This window comes from Harpia harpyja, chromosome 22 (genome assembly GCF_026419915.1).
Source record: "Harpia harpyja isolate bHarHar1 chromosome 22, bHarHar1 primary haplotype, whole genome shotgun sequence".
NCBI lineage: Eukaryota > Metazoa > Chordata > Aves > Accipitriformes > Accipitridae > Harpia > Harpia harpyja.
Window position 1 is genome coordinate 3,233,912 of NC_068961.1, and position 20,988 is coordinate 3,254,899.

At 44.8% G+C, this 20,988-nt stretch overlaps 1 protein-coding gene across 3 annotated transcripts in view; it reads right to left on the reverse strand.

The window, feature by feature from the left end:
* FRMPD4 (FERM and PDZ domain containing 4) overlaps positions 1-20,136 on the reverse strand; it is a 411,698-nt gene extending 391,562 nt beyond the window's left edge. For all 3 annotated transcript variants that reach the window (XM_052774003.1, XM_052773997.1, XM_052774004.1), the window contains exon 1: positions 19,902-20,136. Coding sequence is in view for 2 of the 3 variants with exons in the window: in XM_052773997.1 (XP_052629957.1) it covers positions 19,902-19,999 (98 nt within the window). In the remaining variant the exon portion in view is untranslated. The remainder of the gene's footprint in view (positions 1-19,901) is intronic.
* Positions 20,137-20,988: the final 852 nt, after the last annotated feature.

Consider the following 20,988-nt stretch of genomic DNA (forward strand, 5'->3'; position numbering starts at 1 on the left):
GCTCTATAAAGTTGCCTATATACATAAGATGACATAAGGTAATAAAGTGTCATAGTCACTCTTAATTTCACAGAGCAACTACAGCAGCAGGAAATGCAGTTACCAGCAAATAACACAGTGGCCCGAAGGTGAACATATGGTATTTGTCATACTGCTCAGCTGTGAAACTTGCCAATATGGCCATAAGAGGGAAAAAAAACAAAAGAAACTATTTCATTTCAGTGGAGTGTGTTACTGGTTTGATGTAAGTAAACCTTGTTATCAAAGGCTGGAAATTAAATTAAAAGACAAGTGTAGAAAATTCTGAAACATTTCAAACAAAAAAAAGTATCTCCCTGAATTGCAGGAGACCATGTGATCTCTCACTGTAATCAATTGAAATAATTGAAATTCAGAATGTTTAATTATACCCCAGTTCAGCAAATAATAATCTTTACCTCATCGTACTCATATGAAAGATGGTGTGGGCGAGCATATGGATCTTAAAGATGATTAAATTAGTGACTAATTTACTGCAAAAAGAGAAGAAAACAGACATATAAATAAAAGTTGGAAAAGAAAAATGTCTTTCTATTACAGATAGCATATGACTAAAAATAGAGTATACACAAAAGTTAATATTTTAGATAAACATAGTAAGGCTCATATTTAAGATATAATATTCCCTTACACCTTAGAACAACTGATACCTGATTAGATAAGGATGGCGGATCTTGGCTCTTCTGCTAATGAGATCTATGGCTACCAGACTGGTAGTTGTGCTTGGAAGTAACGATTTCCACCTACTGTGAGACTTTCAATGGGCCAGCTGCTCTCTGATCTTGAGGGGACACCACCACAGGTATAATAATGCACCTTTCCTGTAAGGAAGGAATTTGCCTTTTCAGAACACTTAGAAGCTGCTGTGGCCAAGACAGCGAAGAAGACGTGCCAAAAATTAGGGTCCAAAAGCCTTATTTAGGTGGGTAAACAAAGGATTAAGTTTTCCAAAGTGCTCAGCTGGCAATAATTTCCCTTCAAGAGACAGTTGATGAGACCTCAGCACTTTGAGAAAGAGCTTGCTTACTTAAGCATGCATGTTGGGAAGTTTGCCTCAAGTTCATGGGATTGCAAAGATGAAACTGTCTTGTTTCCTTAAACCAAAGTCAGAGTGAAAATAAAGCTGACTGAAATGATGGTTAGCTGATTAATCTATATAATTTGCTGCCGCAAGACCTTACTGAGGCTAAGGGCCGAGTACAACGTGCTGCATGTGCAAAGTTGCCTTGGTTTAAAAACACTTAGCGATTATCAGAGGATGATGGAATAATTCAGGCTGGGAGGGATCTCAGGAGGCCTCCGGACCACCTCCCGGCCCAAAACAGGGCCAACTCTGGGGGCAGACCAGGCTGCTCAGGGCTTGGACCAGTTGGGGCTTGAAACCCTCCAAGGATGGAGGTGGCACAGCCTTTCAGGGTGACCTGCCTCCCTCATGGGGAGACGGTTTCTGCCTACACCCAGCCTGAAACTCTCTCATTTCAACTTGTGCCTCTTGCCTCCTGCCTTCCTGCCCTGCAATGCTGTGAGGAGCCTGACTCCATCTCCTCCGTCACCTTGTAGGCACTGGGACGTGGCAGCCAGGTGCCCCCAAAACCATCCTCGGCTCTCAAAGCGGGTCCCATGGTCATAAAAGCCAAATCTGCCACCGGCAACAGCCATGCAGCCAGCTAAAGCCCCTTTTACCCCAGTGGCAGGATCCAGGAGAAAAGCACCAGGACCTTCCCCCGGCCGTGGCAGAGGTGCCTGTGGGGGGCCACGGCCCTGACAGCGGGCCAGGCTGGGAGATGGGACCCTGCGTCCTCGCGGGACGGGGCCGGGGGTCTGCCTCCGCCATCCCCCCCGCCACTCCATCCGGGTGCTGCCGCAGGTTCTGGGATGCATCCCCCGGGGTCCCCCTCGACCTCTCCTTCGCCTCCCCCTGGGACCAGACCGCCTGCTCTCCCTCCTCCTGCAGCCCCGTCCCCATCACCCACGCCATCTCTGCCCCAGAGACGGGTCGGGGGCAAACGGGCAGAGGCGGCCAGGCCACGGCCGGAGATGTCCCCTCGCCCCCGGCACGGTCCTCCTCCCCGACGGCCTGGCGGCACGACTCGCTCAGCCAGCACCGCCCTCGCGGCGAGGTTTTAAACTGGTTCGGCTAAACCCCGCTGATTTTAGGTGTGAACGCCAGTAAACTGGTTTAAATTCAGCTTGCGGTGACTCAGCTGGCATTCATAAACACTAGCGTAACAAAAACCCTAATTTTAAATCTGCCGTCTTGTGTACGGTTGCATCAGTTTAACCGGAGCGGCTTGCAGGCAGATTTAAGCTAAGCTGGCGCTGCTTGGTTGCGGAAGAGCCTAGGTCTGGAGAAGCTGACGTGCTGATACGAGTAAGACCACCGGTTGTAATTATAAAACACTTCAGCTCGGGTATCTTCCTGCCGCAGGGTATAAACTAATCACCCACTGCTATACCGAAGAAGCCTTTCTTCCTTCAGGTGCTTTTGGTGGAGCGAACGAACGCCTTCCTCCAAACACCTGCTGTCATCTGGGGCATCAGAAAGGCTCGTGAGCTGGACAGACTGCTACCCACTTCCATAAAATAATTAAAATTCTCAAGTAAAACATGGTGATGTTATCATTAAGTTGGGACTGAATCCAAGGTAATAGAGAGCACAGAACAAGCAGTCCCCTTCCGCCGGATCAGATGCCTTTCTTGGCGTTAATTGGGAGTGCGTCAGCAGGGGAGGTAACTTTGTTAGCTAAATGAATAACGTTACTGAAGTTTCTCAGGTTGTCTGTGCCAAATCTGTGTTTAATCGGCCTGACTTGGAAAGGCTGTAAAGGATCATTTTATTAATCTGTAAGGTCAGGATTTTAGGAAGGATTTTGAATTATTAAAGAAACCAGCTGATAACTGGGGCAGGAGGTACAGTCACACTCAGCTTTGAAATCACAGCATCAGCAAAACTTTCTTGAGACCTATTACAGGATTCAAAGGGGCTGAGACATGCATTTTCTGTTGAATGATTTAAAATATAGCAGTGAAATCCATCTGGATCCAGCATGTTTTAGGGTTTGCTGAACTAAATTGTCCATGCTACTTTCATTGCTTAAGAGACATGGGTACACCACTGTAACAGGAGATTTAATGTTTCCTGACTTCCATTAAATGAAAATCATCAAACATGAAGCCGTACCAACTTGAACAGTTGTACTGAGCTATAAAGCATGACTTTGAGGTTTGGCCTAAGAACACCTCAGGGATGCAGGCAGAGAAGCGAGAGTGGATGAGGTCTCCTGTTGAGACTACCTCTCAGCAACATGAGCGACCTCCTTTGTGCATTGCCACAGGTTTCCTTCTCCCCATGAGGACGAGCCATCTATCCTGTACTTGGTTCTTCTGGGCAGGAGGCAAGTCGCAAGACTCCTTGACCTTTTTTCGCTAGCTGCTAGCCTCGTCTCTCAGTGTCCCTTTCGTAGGCTGCATGATTAACAAGGAAGTTACTCTAGGCAGTCTGCATCCTGAGCAACGTAAGCACTACAAGTTTTCATTCCCTTTCCACTTCTCTAAGGAGAAGTTGAATCCTCCATCCAACTCTGAACAGATGGGAAGATGTGGATCATACACCACAGATACAACAGAGTGATGAAAGGAAGCAACATCCCCTAAAGATCTCATCTAGCACTCAGACTGGTTGGGGTAAAATTTCTACGGTTTAAAGCAGATTTTAGTGCCACCTTATTGTTGTGAACTCAGTTCTCCTGCATGGAGACATAGGTTGGTCTAGCTCAGCTTGTTAGTGGGGAAAGAGATTTGCTGAAGCTCTGCTCACCGCAGCAATAGAGCTATGGCTGACTGGACTTCTGTCAGCATAATAACCCAGGCATTTAACTAAAACATCATAACATCAATCACCTGTTGTCACTAAAATGCAGGATCAGTTGAGGAGATGAAAGTGATAACATCTGAAGTGTTGTAAGACTTCTTTCCTTCCCCCATCTCTGCACCCCCTGTAGCTGAAATTGCATCCAATTGTATGGAAGGGAAAAAAATTATATTCCTGTAGTGCTTGCTGACCTAAGGTCAGTGTTATCTTATTGGAAATGAAAGCATGCATCCAGACTTCGTTTTCTTTTAATAAGAGTGAAACACTTGCTGTATATTTTCTTCTACTCAAGAATTATATTGCACAGAAGGGACATATATCTCCTAATAAACTCTTTTTCCATTTTTCTATTGCCTTTACTTTCTCAGTATCAGCCTTTGAAAACCACTTTAATAGTTCTCTGAATGAGACTGGTCTTTTGTTTCTATCGCTTTGAGCTCTTTCCTGTGTATAAACTGAGATGTTTGGAAAGGCAATACTCTTTCAAATTATTAGAAAATAGTTACGTTATTGTTTTTGCAAAGACCAGCAGCTACAAGATGTTATTAAATGTATTTCTGAATATATTTAATGTTCAATTACAAGGCAGAAGAGATGGCTCAAAACAAATCTCAGGATGGGCAGACTCCCTTGGGAAATGCCATCTCCAAACTGAAGATTTTTAGCCGTGAGGGCAATAAGCCATTGGAATATGATCCCAAAAGACATGAGCAGCGTTCTATTGTCCGGAGACTCTAAATCTAAATTGGAAACAAAACCCTAGCCACTCACTTCTGCAGGGGTAGGATTTCACTCTGAATATTTTCTGAACACAGTATCTAACTAAGGTGCTTGAACTCATTGTGGTTTTCATGAGAAGACCAAGTGATGTTTTAGGGACTGTTTTGTGCAGGTTGGAGTAGATCTTCCTAATGGATGGAGCAGAGGATTTAAAACCTCCAAAGGATTCTGTGAGTATTTCAATTTAATCTTCTAAAATATCTGTATTTTCTATCTGGGGAGCACAGTGTGCTTTACAGCTATTGATGAACTCAGTTTTAGCAGTCCTGTGAGATCAGTAACCACGTGCTTGCTACAGATGCAGAAACTGAGGCACACAACGTTGGAGTAACTTTCCAAGAGCCACAGAAAGGAGTAAAAATATCATTGTCCTGTGATCCCTCCGCATCACTTCCAGCCTGACTTGACACCTGACTCTCAGAAGTGATACCTACCTTTAAGGCCACTGGCGAGTTACACCCCTGTGAGCCACACGCAAGGAAGATTAAGCTATGGCAGGATGCAGGGAAGGGAATACCGTGCTTTGGCTGACATGCAGCCTTCTGCCCACTGTTCTCCAGATTACCAGGCCATTATTAGGCCAGATGGTGGGAAAAAGGATAAAATCACATAAGAAGAAATAGTTACTTTGAAAATTCTGGCTAGGTGAGAATAGGCTGGAAAGGACAATATTTGACAATAGTCTTTGAACAAGATTTCCCACTTCTAGCAAGGCAATAATACAGTAATGTAATTATGTGAGAAAGACTGACATGGTGTCATTTTCCATCCCACGGAGTTGAGAGAAAAAGAAGGATAGCAGACACTTTGACAAAAAACCTGTGGAAATGATTTTGTTGATTTATCTCTGATGATTTCTGGTCACTAATGTTTTAAAACAGCAACAACAAAAAGACATGTTTAGCCTTATACAGGTATAACTGGTCATAATTGCTTTTGATTTTTGTTCATCAGCACTTAAATTTCCAGTGAAAACTAATTTCCTAGCAATACACTTGACCTGAAGTTCAATGATCATAAACAGGGTTTATTCAGCAGCTGACCTGTATAATCTCCTTGCTAAGGAATTACAGGTCAGAATGATATCCTGAGCTATTGGTTTTTAAGATGTCCCTGACCGTGGCTCTGAAAGGTTTTAAAAATTCATTTACAATTCAGGAATGAGTCACAGTAGTCCTTCATTATATATGGAGAAAAAAAGTCTAATGACTTCCACTGGGATGATACTGCGCTCCAGTAGAAGGACTATAAAATCTATTTCTGCTTATGGCACTTCTGCTTTTTAACTCTTTCCTCTGACTTTCTTACCTTGAAGAACACAAAAAATTCCTGAGAGGCACTTACTTAAGTATTTTTTTGTATCCATAGCAGCCAAAGGAAACCCGTTTTTCCAAAACACCTTCTGGGAAAAGAAATTTTCAAGCTGTAGGGGGAAAAATCCACTTCAAATACCCTAAAAAAAAGCCAGTTTATCTATGAAGACAAAAGAGATCAAACAAACATTTCTGCTAAATTCATGTAATAAACACCCATAAATCTTAAGCTAGTTGTTTGCAGGTGCACATGGGTATGATAATATTAAACTGATCGCCACATATGTTTACAGATTCAGCGTTACTGTACAAGACTGACTGACGTTACCTACTACTTACACAGCAATAGTTACTTTAACCTGTTCTTTTTTAAGTGATGTTACTTATTGCTAGATATATACTATTTAAATAAAAATATGTCAAAAGCTATCCATGGTAACTGTTGGTAACTATTAACTCTGTTATCTATATTTGATTCAGCATCCTGGTACTTCTACTTAGATAGTTTCATAAACGCTAACTTGTATTTTCAATGGTTCAAGCATTTTCTTAGTTACTTTAGCTATGTACTTCTTACACAAATAATGGTTGCTTCAAAAAAAGGAGAAAAAAAGGAAGAAAAGAATAAGGCAAATACTTCTTGTTCAGCTTAACTGCTTTCATTTCAGCATGTATTCAGTCATTATTTAGTATGTATTTAGTCATGCAACAAATCTGGCTTCACCTCTCAGACTTCCTCCATTACTGTTTCTGTGCCACAGTTCTCGGTCCTGGTCTCGAGTATGTCAATGGTAAGTGCTTTGGGGAGGGAAGTTTTTTATGACTAACAAAGTGATTGCTGGTGTTTTGATGACCTGTAAGGTATAAGGGCTCATTTGGTAAAGAAACTGAAAATCTGGCATAACGCTTTCACAAGTTTGCCAATCCCTGCACTGAAGGAGGTTGGTCACTCACAGCAACTTTGATATTAAAAGGACTATTTAAACTTGCCCATGTATATATTTCAGTGCTAAAACTTATGCATGTATTTCCAGTTATTCTCCATGTGACAGGAATAGAGGAAATTCCAATTCATTTTTAGGTGAGGAGGAACAATGCATTATCTGGAAAGAGGTTTTTATTGATGAAATAATTGCATAGGTGGCTATATGCACAAAAGACTAAGAAAAGAGGCAGAGGAGACAATTCTGTTATTTCAATTTTTGGCATTGGAAGAAAAGTACTGTATTTGAAAGAATGGATGAACGGATTGCTCACAAATTGGGACCATGCTTCCAGGGACTGGATTCACACATGTGATCAAAACAACAGGGAATAAAGCCATTATCTCTACATGTAGCCATTTGTCCTGTGTGTAGGGCAGAGCAATGAAGAGTCAGGCCAAGTGCATGTAACCTGCTACTAACTCCCAAGGAAAAAAGTCTGATATTCAAGCAATCACAATCAGAGGGAATAGCTTGAGCTACTTAATAACAGTGGTTGTAGAATACATGTATTTTTTCTACATTTAGCAAGGGGAGGAATAAATTAAATCAATTCAAGAAGGAATTAGACAGTATTTTGTATGAATAATTTAAGCAAACTCTGCCTAAGCCTTGTTAGGTGTTAATGTAGCTTTAAGTTTCTGGACATCAAAAACTAGGCAGGCAAAGCAGAAAAGCCAGCCAGAGAGATGAAACCTTGCTTGAGCTATATACTTCTACAGGTGACACATAACACTTCTGGAAACAAGGGAGGAGGATGAAGTATGAGGGTGCTGGTGCAGGTGGAAATCGAATAATAAACGTGCCTGTTCCCCCAGAGAGCGGTGACGGGAGAATGGGATATTGTTACCGACTGTGTGTCCTCAATGCTGCTGTTGTACCTTCTAAAGCAAGGGGAAATCTTTGAAACAATCTATGTTCATTTCACTGAAAGGATATGTCTAATTCTGAACCTCTGACAGCTGTCTCAGAAGGCCCTTTGATTTACTCGGGGACAAACTAAGGAACTTCACTTGGCAAATACTTCTGGCTTCTATCCAACTTAGCTTCTGCTTATCTTTCAGTATTTATTACTAGTAAGTGGATCAAGCTCCAGCTGTGTCAAATATGAAACTTCATCTACCCACTACCACAACAGCTACATTTACCTTGTACAGTGGTACAGACAAGAGTGGGGACAGAGCAATTCCAGCTGAAGGATTTGGTTATTTAACAACCTCATGGAACAGGCAAATTACTGAAATGCTGTTACAGCTTGCCCTTTCAGGAAGCCTTTTTGTCACAGGCAACCCTCACAACTGCACATTTCTTTCACTTCCAAACGATCTTACTAACATTTGGTTCCTTTCCTTCTCTCGACTCTCTCCAAAACCAAAGCAAAAAAAAACAAACTAGGAAAAAACCTTTAAGCCTTGAAAATGGTGCAAACCTAAGGTTGCTTGAAGGTTGCTGTGTATATTGCTACTAATGGCATATGGAAGGTTCAAGGATACTACAGAGAGCACTGCTGGCCCTAAAATTAACTACTTTAAAATATATCCTACCTTGATTGTTACCTGTGGTGCAGCAAAAAGCTGCAATCTGTCTAATTCAGGTAGGTCTCTTCATTTTCCTGTATATCAGTCAGGCAAATTAAGCATCTACTCTCTCACTTCCCAGTCCAGGAGTCTAACCTCAATACTCTGAGCTGGCAGTCTGGTGGTACCCAAAGTCACTCATTGCTTTGACCTGTAGTGAGGTGTTTATGTTGAATAATGTGGACTGATCCACTAGGGCTTCAAACGCTCCCCCTGGGGCTTCTCTCCTACCATGGCTGGCTGCACACTCTCACCATAGCTAGCTAATATTTATTTCTTCTTTAAAAAAAAAAAAAATCAAAGTCCAGTTGGCCATGGTTTCCCTGCCAGCCCCTCTCCTTCCCCTACACCATGCCAGGTGTCCCTCAGGTGGTAAAATTGGGAAGGTGAAGGAGTGAGTGGTGTTTGTGTCAAGACAGGCAGTTTGCCACTAGTCAGAGACAACTGAATAAGCTAGAGTGAGGAAGGGGAAGGCTGTGCTAGGGTGATTTAGTTGGAAAAAAAAAAAGTGACCTATGCATCCCCCTGCAAGCTCCCAGCTGCCCTTCCCCAGCTCTGGCCAGTGATCCCTCCTGCAGAGCAAAGCGCAGCCCCCTCCTCACGTTACTCCGCTCTCCCCTTCCTCTCCCAACGCGAATGGCTTTGCCACTGTGCAAAACTGCCTCCCCACACCATGGACGAGGACAGGGAAGGGATTTTGCTTCTGTTCTTGGGCATCAAAATTCATTTTGGCTCTGCTGTGGCTGTGCTTTGAGCTGGCTCAGAGTTAAGTCATGGCTTGATAGCATGCGCTGTATTAATGTTGGGGGTGGAGCAGTGATCAGCAAAGGGAGAAAAGGCTCACCACTCATTCTTAATGTCATTTTACACAATCAAGCAAGATTATGTCAGCCTAGTGATCAGAGCAAGGAAAATTAGAGCTGGGGCTCCTTAGATCTGTGCCTTGCTTTTTCGCTAGTTTGTTGCTTGGGCTTCCTTGTTACAGGCAAGTTAATGCTAATCCTCCAAATAAGCAGCCTTACATCATCCTTTACAAGAATGTGCTTTCTCTTGTTAGAGCCTAGATTCCATTTGCACTGGCTCACTGCTGTCTTTCTAGGCAGCTAAATCCCAGCATATGTGTGAAGGACACCATCAAGGGGCTTCATGGCACAGTGTTGCCCTGTGCCATGGATACAGGCACTGGGATGGGAAGCAGGGAGCTTTGCCTGTATTTGCCATATTTTGGCAACTACCAGCTTGTCTCAGGGCAACACGTGCAAAGACAGACAGACACATTTGAGCCTGGAGGCCAGGGACAGTTGCAGATATAATTAATAGTGAAGAGTGTGAGAGCCTGGGAGAAGGAGGGGTGGAGGTACCACGATGAGAGGAGGAGAGGTTGGTACTAGGTCAGGAGCTGGGACAGCAGAATGAGAGAAGGCAAGGGACAAGGATGGCACCACAGTGGTGAGGGGGACAACAGTGTGACAGCCAACTGGGAGCAAAGGTGTGAGTGCACTGGGACCAGGGTGCTGGGGATGGGGTGGGATGCATCCTAGCTGGGTGAGGAGACTGGGACCAGACCAAAGAGCCAGGAGCTAGTGGTGGTGGTTGGGATGAGGAAAAAGAAACAGGAGTGACACAAAGGCAGGAGGGGGATTTTTCTCCACACTGAAAACATTTCCAAACTATATATATATAATTTCTCACAAAAAAACCTCGGTGCCCCATGAAGTTTCCTGTTTTTACCAGATTCCCAGACCCTACTCAGCTGGAGTCCAAGGCCTGAGCATACGATTTCGATTGCCTGTTGCTGTTTTCCATCACTCAGACCTAGCAAGGAGGCAACACCTCTTCTGTCCGCAGGGTAGGGCAAGGGCTCAAAAAATGCCACCTCCCACTGCCTGCCTGCCACACCTCTGTCCTGGACGAAGCAGGTATCTCCTTTGCTTCGTCCTCAGACTGCCTGTGTGCTTATCCTGGGTTGTATGAAGGAGATGCCACGACAGTTAACAGACACAGATCTTTGAGACTCATGGGTAGTCAGTGCAGTTTTCTTCAGGGAAAGAGTGCTTTCTGAATATAGGATAAATACCAGGGTGGGAAAAAGAAACATCAAATAAAACAGAGGACGTTTAAAAGACTGTAATAGGCAGGAGATGGAACAGTAGAAGAACATGGGGGGGGGGTTTGACCAGTGCTCTTTTTAGTGATAGGGATCCAAGCCAGACTCCCTTTCAATGCCAAATACATCTATTGAAGTCCGAGCAACAGACTTAATTGCAGCAGGAAATTGCTGTTTTAAAAAGCGTATCTGTAAAGAATGAGAGAATGCATATGGCACATATGTGCCTCGACAGTTTTGCTAAATAAACCATGAATTTTGACAAGTGTGTATCTGTAAGTTTGCCATGGAAATAGGATTGTATAACATCACAGCTGAAACAAAAGTTCAGCCTCTGAAAACTGTGGGGGCGTGCTGCTAAAATGTTTGCTTCGAATGTTAGCTGACTAGTTTCATAACTCCCATGCATCTAGTTAATGCTCTTTTAGACAATACATGGAAAGGGTGGATGCCAGGACTGTACAATAAAAGCATTAAAATGGTTATATCTAATGGTCAGAGCCCAATTTCAGTATTTCAGAAAATGACAGAAGTTTCTTACATTAGAAAATTTAAGAGATGAGACTTCCAAGCTTGTTTATACAGGATTCTATCAAGCAGATGTGTGGAAAAATATTTGGTTCTCTGTTTAAAGAGGAAATTACACTGTAGGGGTATTAATATCATTTGGGGAAATTGGTTAGTTCGGCGAACCAATGAGGAATGGGCCGTAAAGGCTTTCTCTTTCAGGTTGTTAATACAGAGACATTCCCCTGATGCCGAGAGCAGGAATTACAGTAAAGAGGAGCTGTTACTATTACTGACCCCATCTCATCCAGAACCCAGCAAACACGTTCTCACTCCGTAAACCACTGGCATGTTTGGCAAAGTGTCAGCTGTCCCATCAACCAAGATCAAGAACTAAGTAGGTGAAAAAGCGCTTCCCCACAAGACTCCTAGAGGTAGTAATTCTGGCACAGGTTTGGTATGCTAATTGCTTCATGGGGGAAACAAACTGCCATCAACCATAAACTAAGCATGGGTATCTTCACCCAAAAGGTAAACAGCAGGACGAGGGTTCAGAGCAGCTTCTGTTGCACTGAGCACTCAAAGTCACCCTGCACTGGCTATGCAGATCGATCATTCCCAGTCAGCCCATCTTGGCCTGTGTTCAGGGGATGCAAAACCTAAAGTAACAAAACCAAGTTTTCCAAATTTGACCTGAATTTCAAAATCGTTGGGATCATTCTTAGTCTTCACTGAAGATCTGTTTTGTAATTCACACAAACTCATCCTGGTTCCTCAAGGTATTAGCATGACCACAGGATCTTTTCCAGGCGGCTTTGGCTGCCCCTTGCTGTAGAGGGCTTTCTTACCCTGTTCTGGGTCAGTGCATGGCAAAAGCAAAGGCATCCTGCCCTGGCATATGCACCAGGAATGACCACTCCACCATACCCCAGTTTTGCTCTGTCCCAAAAGCAGAGCTGACTGGCGTGGAGGGAAGGGTGATGGGGTACACGTGCACACATGTGCAATTATAGTGGCATCTTTCATTGTTTATAAGCAAATTGTTTATTAGGACTGTATTAACGCTAGTGTCCCCTACAATAAAAAGCAGGAAACATGTAAGACACAGGTCTACATCTCCATTCAGTCTCTCCAGACAGTGCTCCTTCCAAAACAGTATGCTGGAATTGCTTGGTTTATACAGAGCTGACGATCTGATTCTGCTTTTCTTTTGTGCTTAACAGATTATGTCTGGCGTACGCATGTGTCACAAGGCCAAACTAACACACTACACGCGACTGAAATCAGGCACATGAATGGTCAAGGTATGCACAAAAGCATTTTGCACAGAGATCACTGTGTCATGGCTTTTACAGGTGTCCTCTCGCTCCATCACATGAAACATCTGTTATGCCACATACAGTACACAGCTGCCAGGGAAGGGCATGCCATGGAGGGCTGAAACATGGGATTAACATACCTCCTTTTGCTCTCTGCTCCCATGGATTGGTTGAATATAAAACTAAATTGGAGTCTCATTAGCACAAAGCTTTGAAAAACCCTTGAAGTTTGGCTCTGACTACACCCCTTACATGGCTATACTCTACAGCAGGGTATGTCATTTGCAAGACCGGGCAGCAGAGGCATACAGCAAATACGAAGCATGTTGGTAGGAAATGTGAAATTCACCAAATGGCAAAGATCCTGTTACGATAGTTTGTCTCCCCCACGGCCAAGACACTTGATCTATTAAATCATGGAAATCACAAACCCTGCAGTTCCAGTGCACTGGGAGTATTGTATTAAACTCAGTCAGCAATTACCGGTAATATGGGATAAAAATCTTTACTCTGAAAGTAAGCTTTAAAAGGTCATAACGTAATCGCTGTCACTGATGGTCTCCGCAGTGGCTGTTAGTCTGATTGCAAAGCAACAGAGAAGAAATGCAGATGCGTAAGTTGAATGCAAACCCTAAACTGCTATTTCTGTCGCAGTGTTATTGGCAAAATTATAGACACAGCACACATCAGCTTTCTCCACGCTTGCTAGCCTTAATAAATTTACCTTTATTCTTTACCAAATTTCCTCTTTATTGTTGTTCTGTGAATGCTCATTATGAGGAAGCACAGAAATGCCAAATGAGACAGGGAAAGTGGGAAGCGAGCCAAGGAGTCAGTGGGAGATTCAGACAACTTTTCCAGGCCCTTTGCATTACTCACAGAAAATGTAATACACGAGTTAAAGCTGCACTGCCAGATTAGATCTGGAGCTGGACATGGTGGCACCTTCCACTGCAATGAAATGTGGAACGGAGACATTTGGAGCCTGATTTGGATGTTGGGGATTTGCACCCTGACAGGTGTTACGAGCCGCCGGCTTGCACCAGTGCTGGCAGTCCCCAGCTCCCTCACACTCACAAGTTCAACAGCGGAGGCATTTCTTGGTGCCATTTCTTCATCCGGAGGGCACTCCCCACTCAGTCACATCTGCAATTCCCTTCCTGAGGGGCCCCCAAATCCCCTGCGCTGCAGCATGTCCCTAAGGCAACTGGCCGAACAGATTTCAGTTGTCCCTCGGCTGCTTCGAGAATCCTGCTCACATACCACAGCCTGGTTACACACAGCAGTCAGCAAAGTTAATCCCAATCAATTTTTAAGGTAGTGCAGGTAAACTTCGTTAAATTATCTTGCAGATGCTCTCATATAGAAATAGAAAGGTCTTAGAGTGATTTAGTGCTTGGACTACAAGTTTTGAGGTAATGTGTTATTGCATGCCAGCTCCTACATAAGCATTGGTGGGTGCTCTCTGCCCTAGCACCACTCTAGCTTGAATGACTTCACGTTTGCTATATATTAAGAATCATTGACAATTACTGAAGATCCCTCATACATAATAATTTGCAGTCTAATAGCTTGCTGCCTCTACTACACCACTTAGTTTATATCACTTTGAAAATAATTTCTGCTTAATTGAGTTAAGGTCAACTCTGATTGAGAGTGCTGGCACAGTGACTAAATGCAGTTCGGCTTATTTACTCTTAACTCATATTTTAACATTCCTGAGTGTTAATGTTCAAGAAGCAGATTTTTCATACAGGAAACAAATAATTAGGAACATCCTGAGCAGTACAGCTGTTTAGCTTCACTGTACATTGTGATGCTACACCTCTGATTATGCCCAATCCTACTGAAACTAAAATGGTCTCCTCTTCCTGGCAAATCGACTTCTTATTGTAAAATCATTCAGTAAGTTACTTCTAATAGCGGCCTTACAAATGTCTCGTGCTGCTTGAATGGCTCTAATTTGCTTAATAAAAGGACAATTTTTAGTTAATTAGAAGCTGCTCAGTGGATTCTGAATTAACAGTTGGCTTGCTGACAGGTAAAATTAATTAGAATTTTTTTTCTCCTGCTAAAACAGTAAAATAATCTCTTGCTCAAAAATATTTGTGATAGAAGCTACCAGGAGGCATCTCAGACATTTAGTTTCTGAAAAGCTAATAACATCAAACTTAGTGAAAAATAGTAAGTCATTAGTACCGGGATTTGTGTACAGCTATCTTTGCTATTAAACTGATTTTAAACAATAGAAGTTTGCAGCCTTAAAGCTGCTCCTCCTCCCACAGCACCCTGCCTGCCTCGCACAAACTCACAAGCACTCTATTATTCATTAAAAAAGAAGATATTACTGCATGGGACCAAAGTGGGCGTCAGCGCACCAACTGTGGTACCAGACCCAAACGCCACAAGTTTCTGAGTAACTGTCATTCCCGCAGCTTCCAAACCAGGCTCAATATCTCTGCGGCACAAGTGGGGCTTGTAGCAAAATGCAGCCTCTCAGACAAAACCCCAGCTGGTTAATGTAACCACCGATGCTCTGAGGAAAGATGAGACAATTCCTGTATTGACCCAAATCTAAAGCAAGCCTGAATCTAAGGTGACCTTCAGCTTTAGAAGAGCAGAAGCTGCAGAGCGACACCGCACATCGACACGTCAAACACTCCGTGCTGCCCCTCAGCCTTCTTCCCTCAAGTCCCAGCCACAGCCGAGGCAAAATTCCTCTCTTTTCCTCCGCGAGCCCTTGCCCGAGTCCCAGACGCCCGTCCTGCCACCGCAGAACCAGCTCCTCAGGCCCCGGGGGGGCACAAGCCACCTCACCACAAGCCCCCGTCTCTCCCGACCACCAGCCCTGGGCACCTGCCCCCTAACGCGCGGGCCCTGCGCAGTTACACAAATAAAACGGCCTCAGGATGGCTGTGGAGTAGTTCGTTACTGCGGACAGGGGAGGGGCCGTCGCTGGAGGGGTTCAGGAATGCACATTCACAAGTCCCGTCATGTTATGGCAGAACATCCCAAGGTGAAGCCCTTTTTTGCTCTAGGCATTTGTTTTGGGTTTGTGTGGCGGGGTTTTGGTGGCGGGTGAGGGTCCGCAGGGCCGGCTCCTGCTGGAAGCTGCTGGAAGCTCCCCCGGCTCGGAGCCGGACCCGCCTCTGGCCCAGGCCGAGCCCGTCAGTGACAGTGGAAACACCTGTGGGAGAGCAGATTTAAGAGGGGAAACCTGCAGGGAGTGGGGGATTGGGGTGGGAGAGGAACCCCTCTGTGGGTACCGAGGTCAGGGAGGAAGGCAGGAGGGGATGCCCCCGCAGCCCGCGGTGAGGCGGCAGGCTGTCCCCCCCAGCCATGGAGGGGAGCGGAGGCCGCCCAAGATGGCCGGGGCTCCGTGAAGCAGGCTGGGACTGAAGGACTGCAGCCCATGGGAGGAACCCACGTTGGGGAAGTTTGTGAGGAACTGCAGCCCGCGGGAAGGACCCACGGTGGAGAAGTTGGTGGAGGACCGTCTCCCGCGGGAGACACCCCACGGCGGAGCAGGAGCGAGTGCGGAGGAGTCCTCCTCCCCCTGAGGAGGAAGGAGCGGCAGAGACCAGGTATGGCGGACTGACCCCATCCCCTGTTCCCCTGCGCCGCCGGGGGGAGGAGGGAGAGAGAACCGGGAGTGGGGCTGGGGGGGAAGGAGGGAGGGATGGGGGGAAGGCGTTCTCAGGTCGGGTTTGACTTCTCAGTGTCCTCGTTTTGATTTGCTTGGTAGTAAATTAAATTGATGTTGTTTCTTCCCCAGCCCATGCCCACAAGTGGTGAGTGATCCCTCCCTGTCCTTGTCTTGACCCACAAGCCTGCCTTCGTATTTTCTCCTCATCCCACCATGGCACGGGGAGGAGTGAGCGAGCGGCTGCGTGGTGCTTTGTTACCGGCTGGGCTTAAGCCAGAACAGCATTTCAGAGCATCTGCCCAAAGTGAAATAGGCAATGGTCAGATGAGCTCTAGAAGGTTGTTATTGCCAAGTGCAAGTCTGCATATCGTTCAAAATACAGCTGGGGTCACTACAGCTTGGAGGTATTTAATCAAGGAGGGTTTTGTTGTTGTTTTTTCTCCCCAAAATTAATTTATAATAGTTATTAGAGCACCTGCCTCAGCTCTGGAGAAGGTCATAGCCAGATCCAAACCCCTGGCCAAAGCCCAAAAGCTGCAGAGTAACACTGAGTTTATGTGAAATTTAATAGGAACTGAAGGTACGTAGCACTTCTTAGGGCTTGGCCTGGACACATCATACTCCTCCCCTCCAAAGAGCAAGTACCAATGTAAAATGCTGAAAGTAATCTCATTTAGAGATATCTGTACGTATCTACTATGGTTTCCTAACAAGCCTTATCTAGCATTGCTATCTATATGTCTACCTGTCATTCCTAATAACTTGTGAAGCTGCTGGCCAATTTTGAGGAGATTTTACAAGAGTAGCAGGAGAATCAAGGGTGTTTGGTTTGAACGTGATTCGCAGAAAGAGGAAGCGAGGTGAAGAAATGACAGCCACCCAAGCTGAACCAGTGTCCGTATGGTGGCTCAACCTCAAGGCACAAATCTTCAGGGGATCAGAGCATATGACTGGCTCCACTGCTCACTGAACCGCTTCTCTGCCACCCTGAAATCCATCAAAAACATCTGCTGGAAGCTTCACTGCAACTGGAGCAGGAGTCTCAATGAGCCAAAGGTTTCATGGGCAGCTAACAAATCACATATACCTCCTACTGTGAAGGTCAATCAGCTCCTGTGTTTCTATTCACATATGAAATGAATAATACTTACCCTAGAACTGAAAGAGGAAAAAACAAGGCATGTCACTGCCAGATTTCATCCTAACTGCAGTAACCTCAATGAATGTTACATCAATTCATTTAAAAATACTAATTTTCACTTAAAAACAAACAAAAAACCAAACTGAATGAAGTGGAACATTACAGTCACTTCAGCATCTTAAGATGCTTTATCCTGAAAGGTGCAGGCCCTGCAGAACGGGAGTCAAAAGCAACTTTATTTGATGGCATTTCAGTGTGTGCTGTAAATTTTCATGAAGAGAGTTATGAAAAGAGTTGGTAAAGCCTATTGAATCCTCTGTACCTTCACCCTCCATGCCTGTTCTTCACTGGACTTCAAAACACAGTAGAGTTGACCTCCTCTGGTAGGATATCCGTATGATTGCAAATGAAAATTGCATTTGTACCAATAGCTTATTACATATCTCATTAAGGCTTACTGTTTTCAACCATTAGTAGCCATTTGAATGGACCTTGTATGTTGCGTTACGCAGGGAGGGTGGAAGCATGCCACATGTGCAAGTATAAACGTGTACTTCGAGATTTATTTTGGTTGAGACTAAACTGATAATAATAAAGACAGACTTCTATGATAAGAAATGGACACTGTTCACTGTTATAAAGATTGGTATCCACACTTCCCTTATTTGTTGTCTGTCTTTATTATGATGCCCTTTACAGGTTGTTATTTTGCTCTTTATAATCATAGAATGGTTTGGGTTGGAAGAGACCTTAAAGATCATCTAGTTCCAACTCCTCTGCCATGGGCAGGGACACATAATGGCAGAAGTGTAATTATTCTTGTGAGAAGCTGATGTTGTTTGTGCTATCTTGTCCCTTTTCCCATTGCTTCCTGAGGTAAATGAAAGAACAGTCTGTATGGTAGCAAAATTAATTTCTTTTTTCTCAAATACAGCTGCTGCTTTGTGTGAAATGGCCACCAGCAAAGCGTTACCCTCAGTCTAGTGGAACGGCAGCTGCCATGGCAGCTTTTCCACATGCCCACGGGGAAGCCTGGGTGCTGTGGAGCACCTCTCAAGCATCCCGTTGCCACAAGCCTCACCAGAGGGGCTGATTAATGGGGCAATTTATCCTGGATCTAAGCTGGGATATATCCTGATATATCTCGCTGCCCTGCAGGGCTGCGTGATAGGAAGGGAGGTTGCGACTGGTGCCTTTGCAATGTCTGGGCTACCTGCTTATAGTAAGCCCCTAACAAATGGCTGGTGTAGTTTACAACTCTTGGGCTGGTCTCTGTTACTCCTGGGGGACAAAGATACACTCTGAGTCCCCCAAACCAGGAAAGCATAGGATGCCTTACAAGCCAATAGTCAGGGGCACATGTCCAAGTGCATCTGCCAAGCCTGAGTACATGATCTTCACTCAGAGGAATACTCTGGATGAGAGAAAAGGATTTAATTCTCCCCATTCCCTTGATTCCCAGTGAAAAAAGAAACAGTAATGTTGTGCAGTTAATAGTCACAGCTGAAAGACCAAGACTATGGCTGATGACTGTATGGCGGCACATCAACCAATACACGGCCCTCCAAAAGCTTGCAGAGAAGTCCTCCCCCCCTTCCTCTTCCCTTCCCAGACCCAGACCTTCCTCCCCATAAAATCCTTTTTAATCTGCAAAGATCAACGGAATAAAGAGCAGGTGGAGCCAACCCAGCTTTGTCTCGTACCCCGGCTCCCACCAGGGATGAGGGAAGCCTGGTCAGGCAGAAGGAAATTAGAGGTCAAGTAAGCATTGCGAGATACAAGTTTTCACCTGACAGTTGCTGTATCAGAAAAACATCCTTTCCACTTAAAAAATCTGGCTGTTTATATACCCAGATTATTGATTGCAAAGGACATCTGAGTATCTTTGTGTATTGTTAAGCAATTCTAAAGATTTTGCTGGAGTCTGATGTGTGTACAATGATCAAAAGAGACACCCCCAATTAGTATTGAAATTCAGCCAGGACTGCTCATGTTATCAAAGATTAAAACTGAAGCAAAATTTGACTTTGTCACTATGTTAGCCTAGAACGCTGTCAACATCTTTTTCTTCATGCCAACCCTTCTCTCACCCTTCCAAACCCATTCTTCTTGCTGCAGTTTTTGCAGCTGCATATTCTGGTCTTCAATATCAAAAAGCACAGTATCTAGGTAGAAACAAGTCCTCTCTACTCTTTTGTACTGGAGGGGTCTTTTGACCTTTTAAGAGAAGAAAGAAACAGACTTTCTTACAGCTGTTTAAAAAACTAAATATGTACTAGCATATGAGTTAGCCTGGTGTTGCCTTCTCTATCTGCTCTTTCAGGACTGCATCTGGCTTGATTTTTCTTCTTTCAATTGCTCCCCAAAAACTTCACAGCCCCCTGCAACATTGCACATGCACCAGGCGTGCCTGCACCGTGGCTGTCCTCTGCCGAGGTCAGCCTCTGAGGGGGCTGGAGGCCGGCTGCTGCACGTACACCCCAGCACGCTGAGGGACACACGGACCTCAGTCTGTCCCCACGTAAAGTGGGGACAGTTCTCTAACGCCGCGGCTCGCCTGCGCTCCGAATCCACTGCCAACATGGAAAGCAGCTACCAAATTAAGTGTTATTACTCACAGGCAAAACTGCTCCTCTTCCCCTTCGTCCATGAATCCGCTGATGTCCCAGGGAATGCAAAGGGTTTGCTTTTTCCCACCGCCAAAGTCCTTCTCCATGATGGAGACGGGAATAAATCACCGACCCTGCCCTTCGCAGGAGCAAGGAGCGCATGAAGCTGCTCTGCGCCTGCTGCCCCCCGGCTGGAAAAGGCTGGTGCAAACTGGGCTTACTCTGTCAGAGCAACTCGGGGGAAGGAAAATCGCACAGAGGAGAGAAGGGGGGAGAGTGGCGGCGAGCGCATGGAGCCCAATCACCTTCCATCGTTTTGTGAGCTGGAAACAAGATACGGTTAAGAGGTCATGTGCCCTGAGTGATTTACAAACGCAACGGCTGTGCAGGAAGCCGTATGAGGTTTTGTTTTCAACAGAAGCAGCGGGTTTTATTGATATTTTGTCCAACATCCAGGCTTAGAGATTGCCCATCACATACAAGGGAGAGTGTTAAAGCACTTAAAAATATATTAAAACAGTTTTAAAACCCACACGGTTGGGGGATGGTGTTTCCTCCAACCAGTTAGCAGAAGTGTAGGATTTAGCACTTTCAATAGCAGACTGAAAGCCTCTCCAAGGCAGTAAGTGGAGCCTTGGATCCCGAGACTAACACTCATAGTCGATAAGGAAAAATAGCCTCTTTTTCTGAACCAGGCCAATTTACTACAGGGCTAAGGAAAATGACACCGTGAGCGTGGCTCTGTGTGTATCCACATTCCCCTCTCAAGTGAAAAATGAGGAAAACAGCAGCAGTCTTCTACTCGGTATTGAATCAAGGCAGGGTGCTAGCAGGGGAGCCTTACACAACACAGTCAATAAAGCATATACCTTTCCCTGTGTATCTCTGTCTAGAAGGGGCTAACCATATAATGCTTGTAGAAACAAGGAAAGGGTCTCTGCTTACAGGAGAATATTGTGAACTCACATTCCAAGTGTTTAAAGTCCACCTAAAGGGAACTTTAATTGTAGCACTATCAGAGAGGAAAAGAAAGGTGTCAGGTACATAGCCAGCAAGAAAAGGAAAGAGAGAGAGATGCTGAGTACAGGCGAGCAGG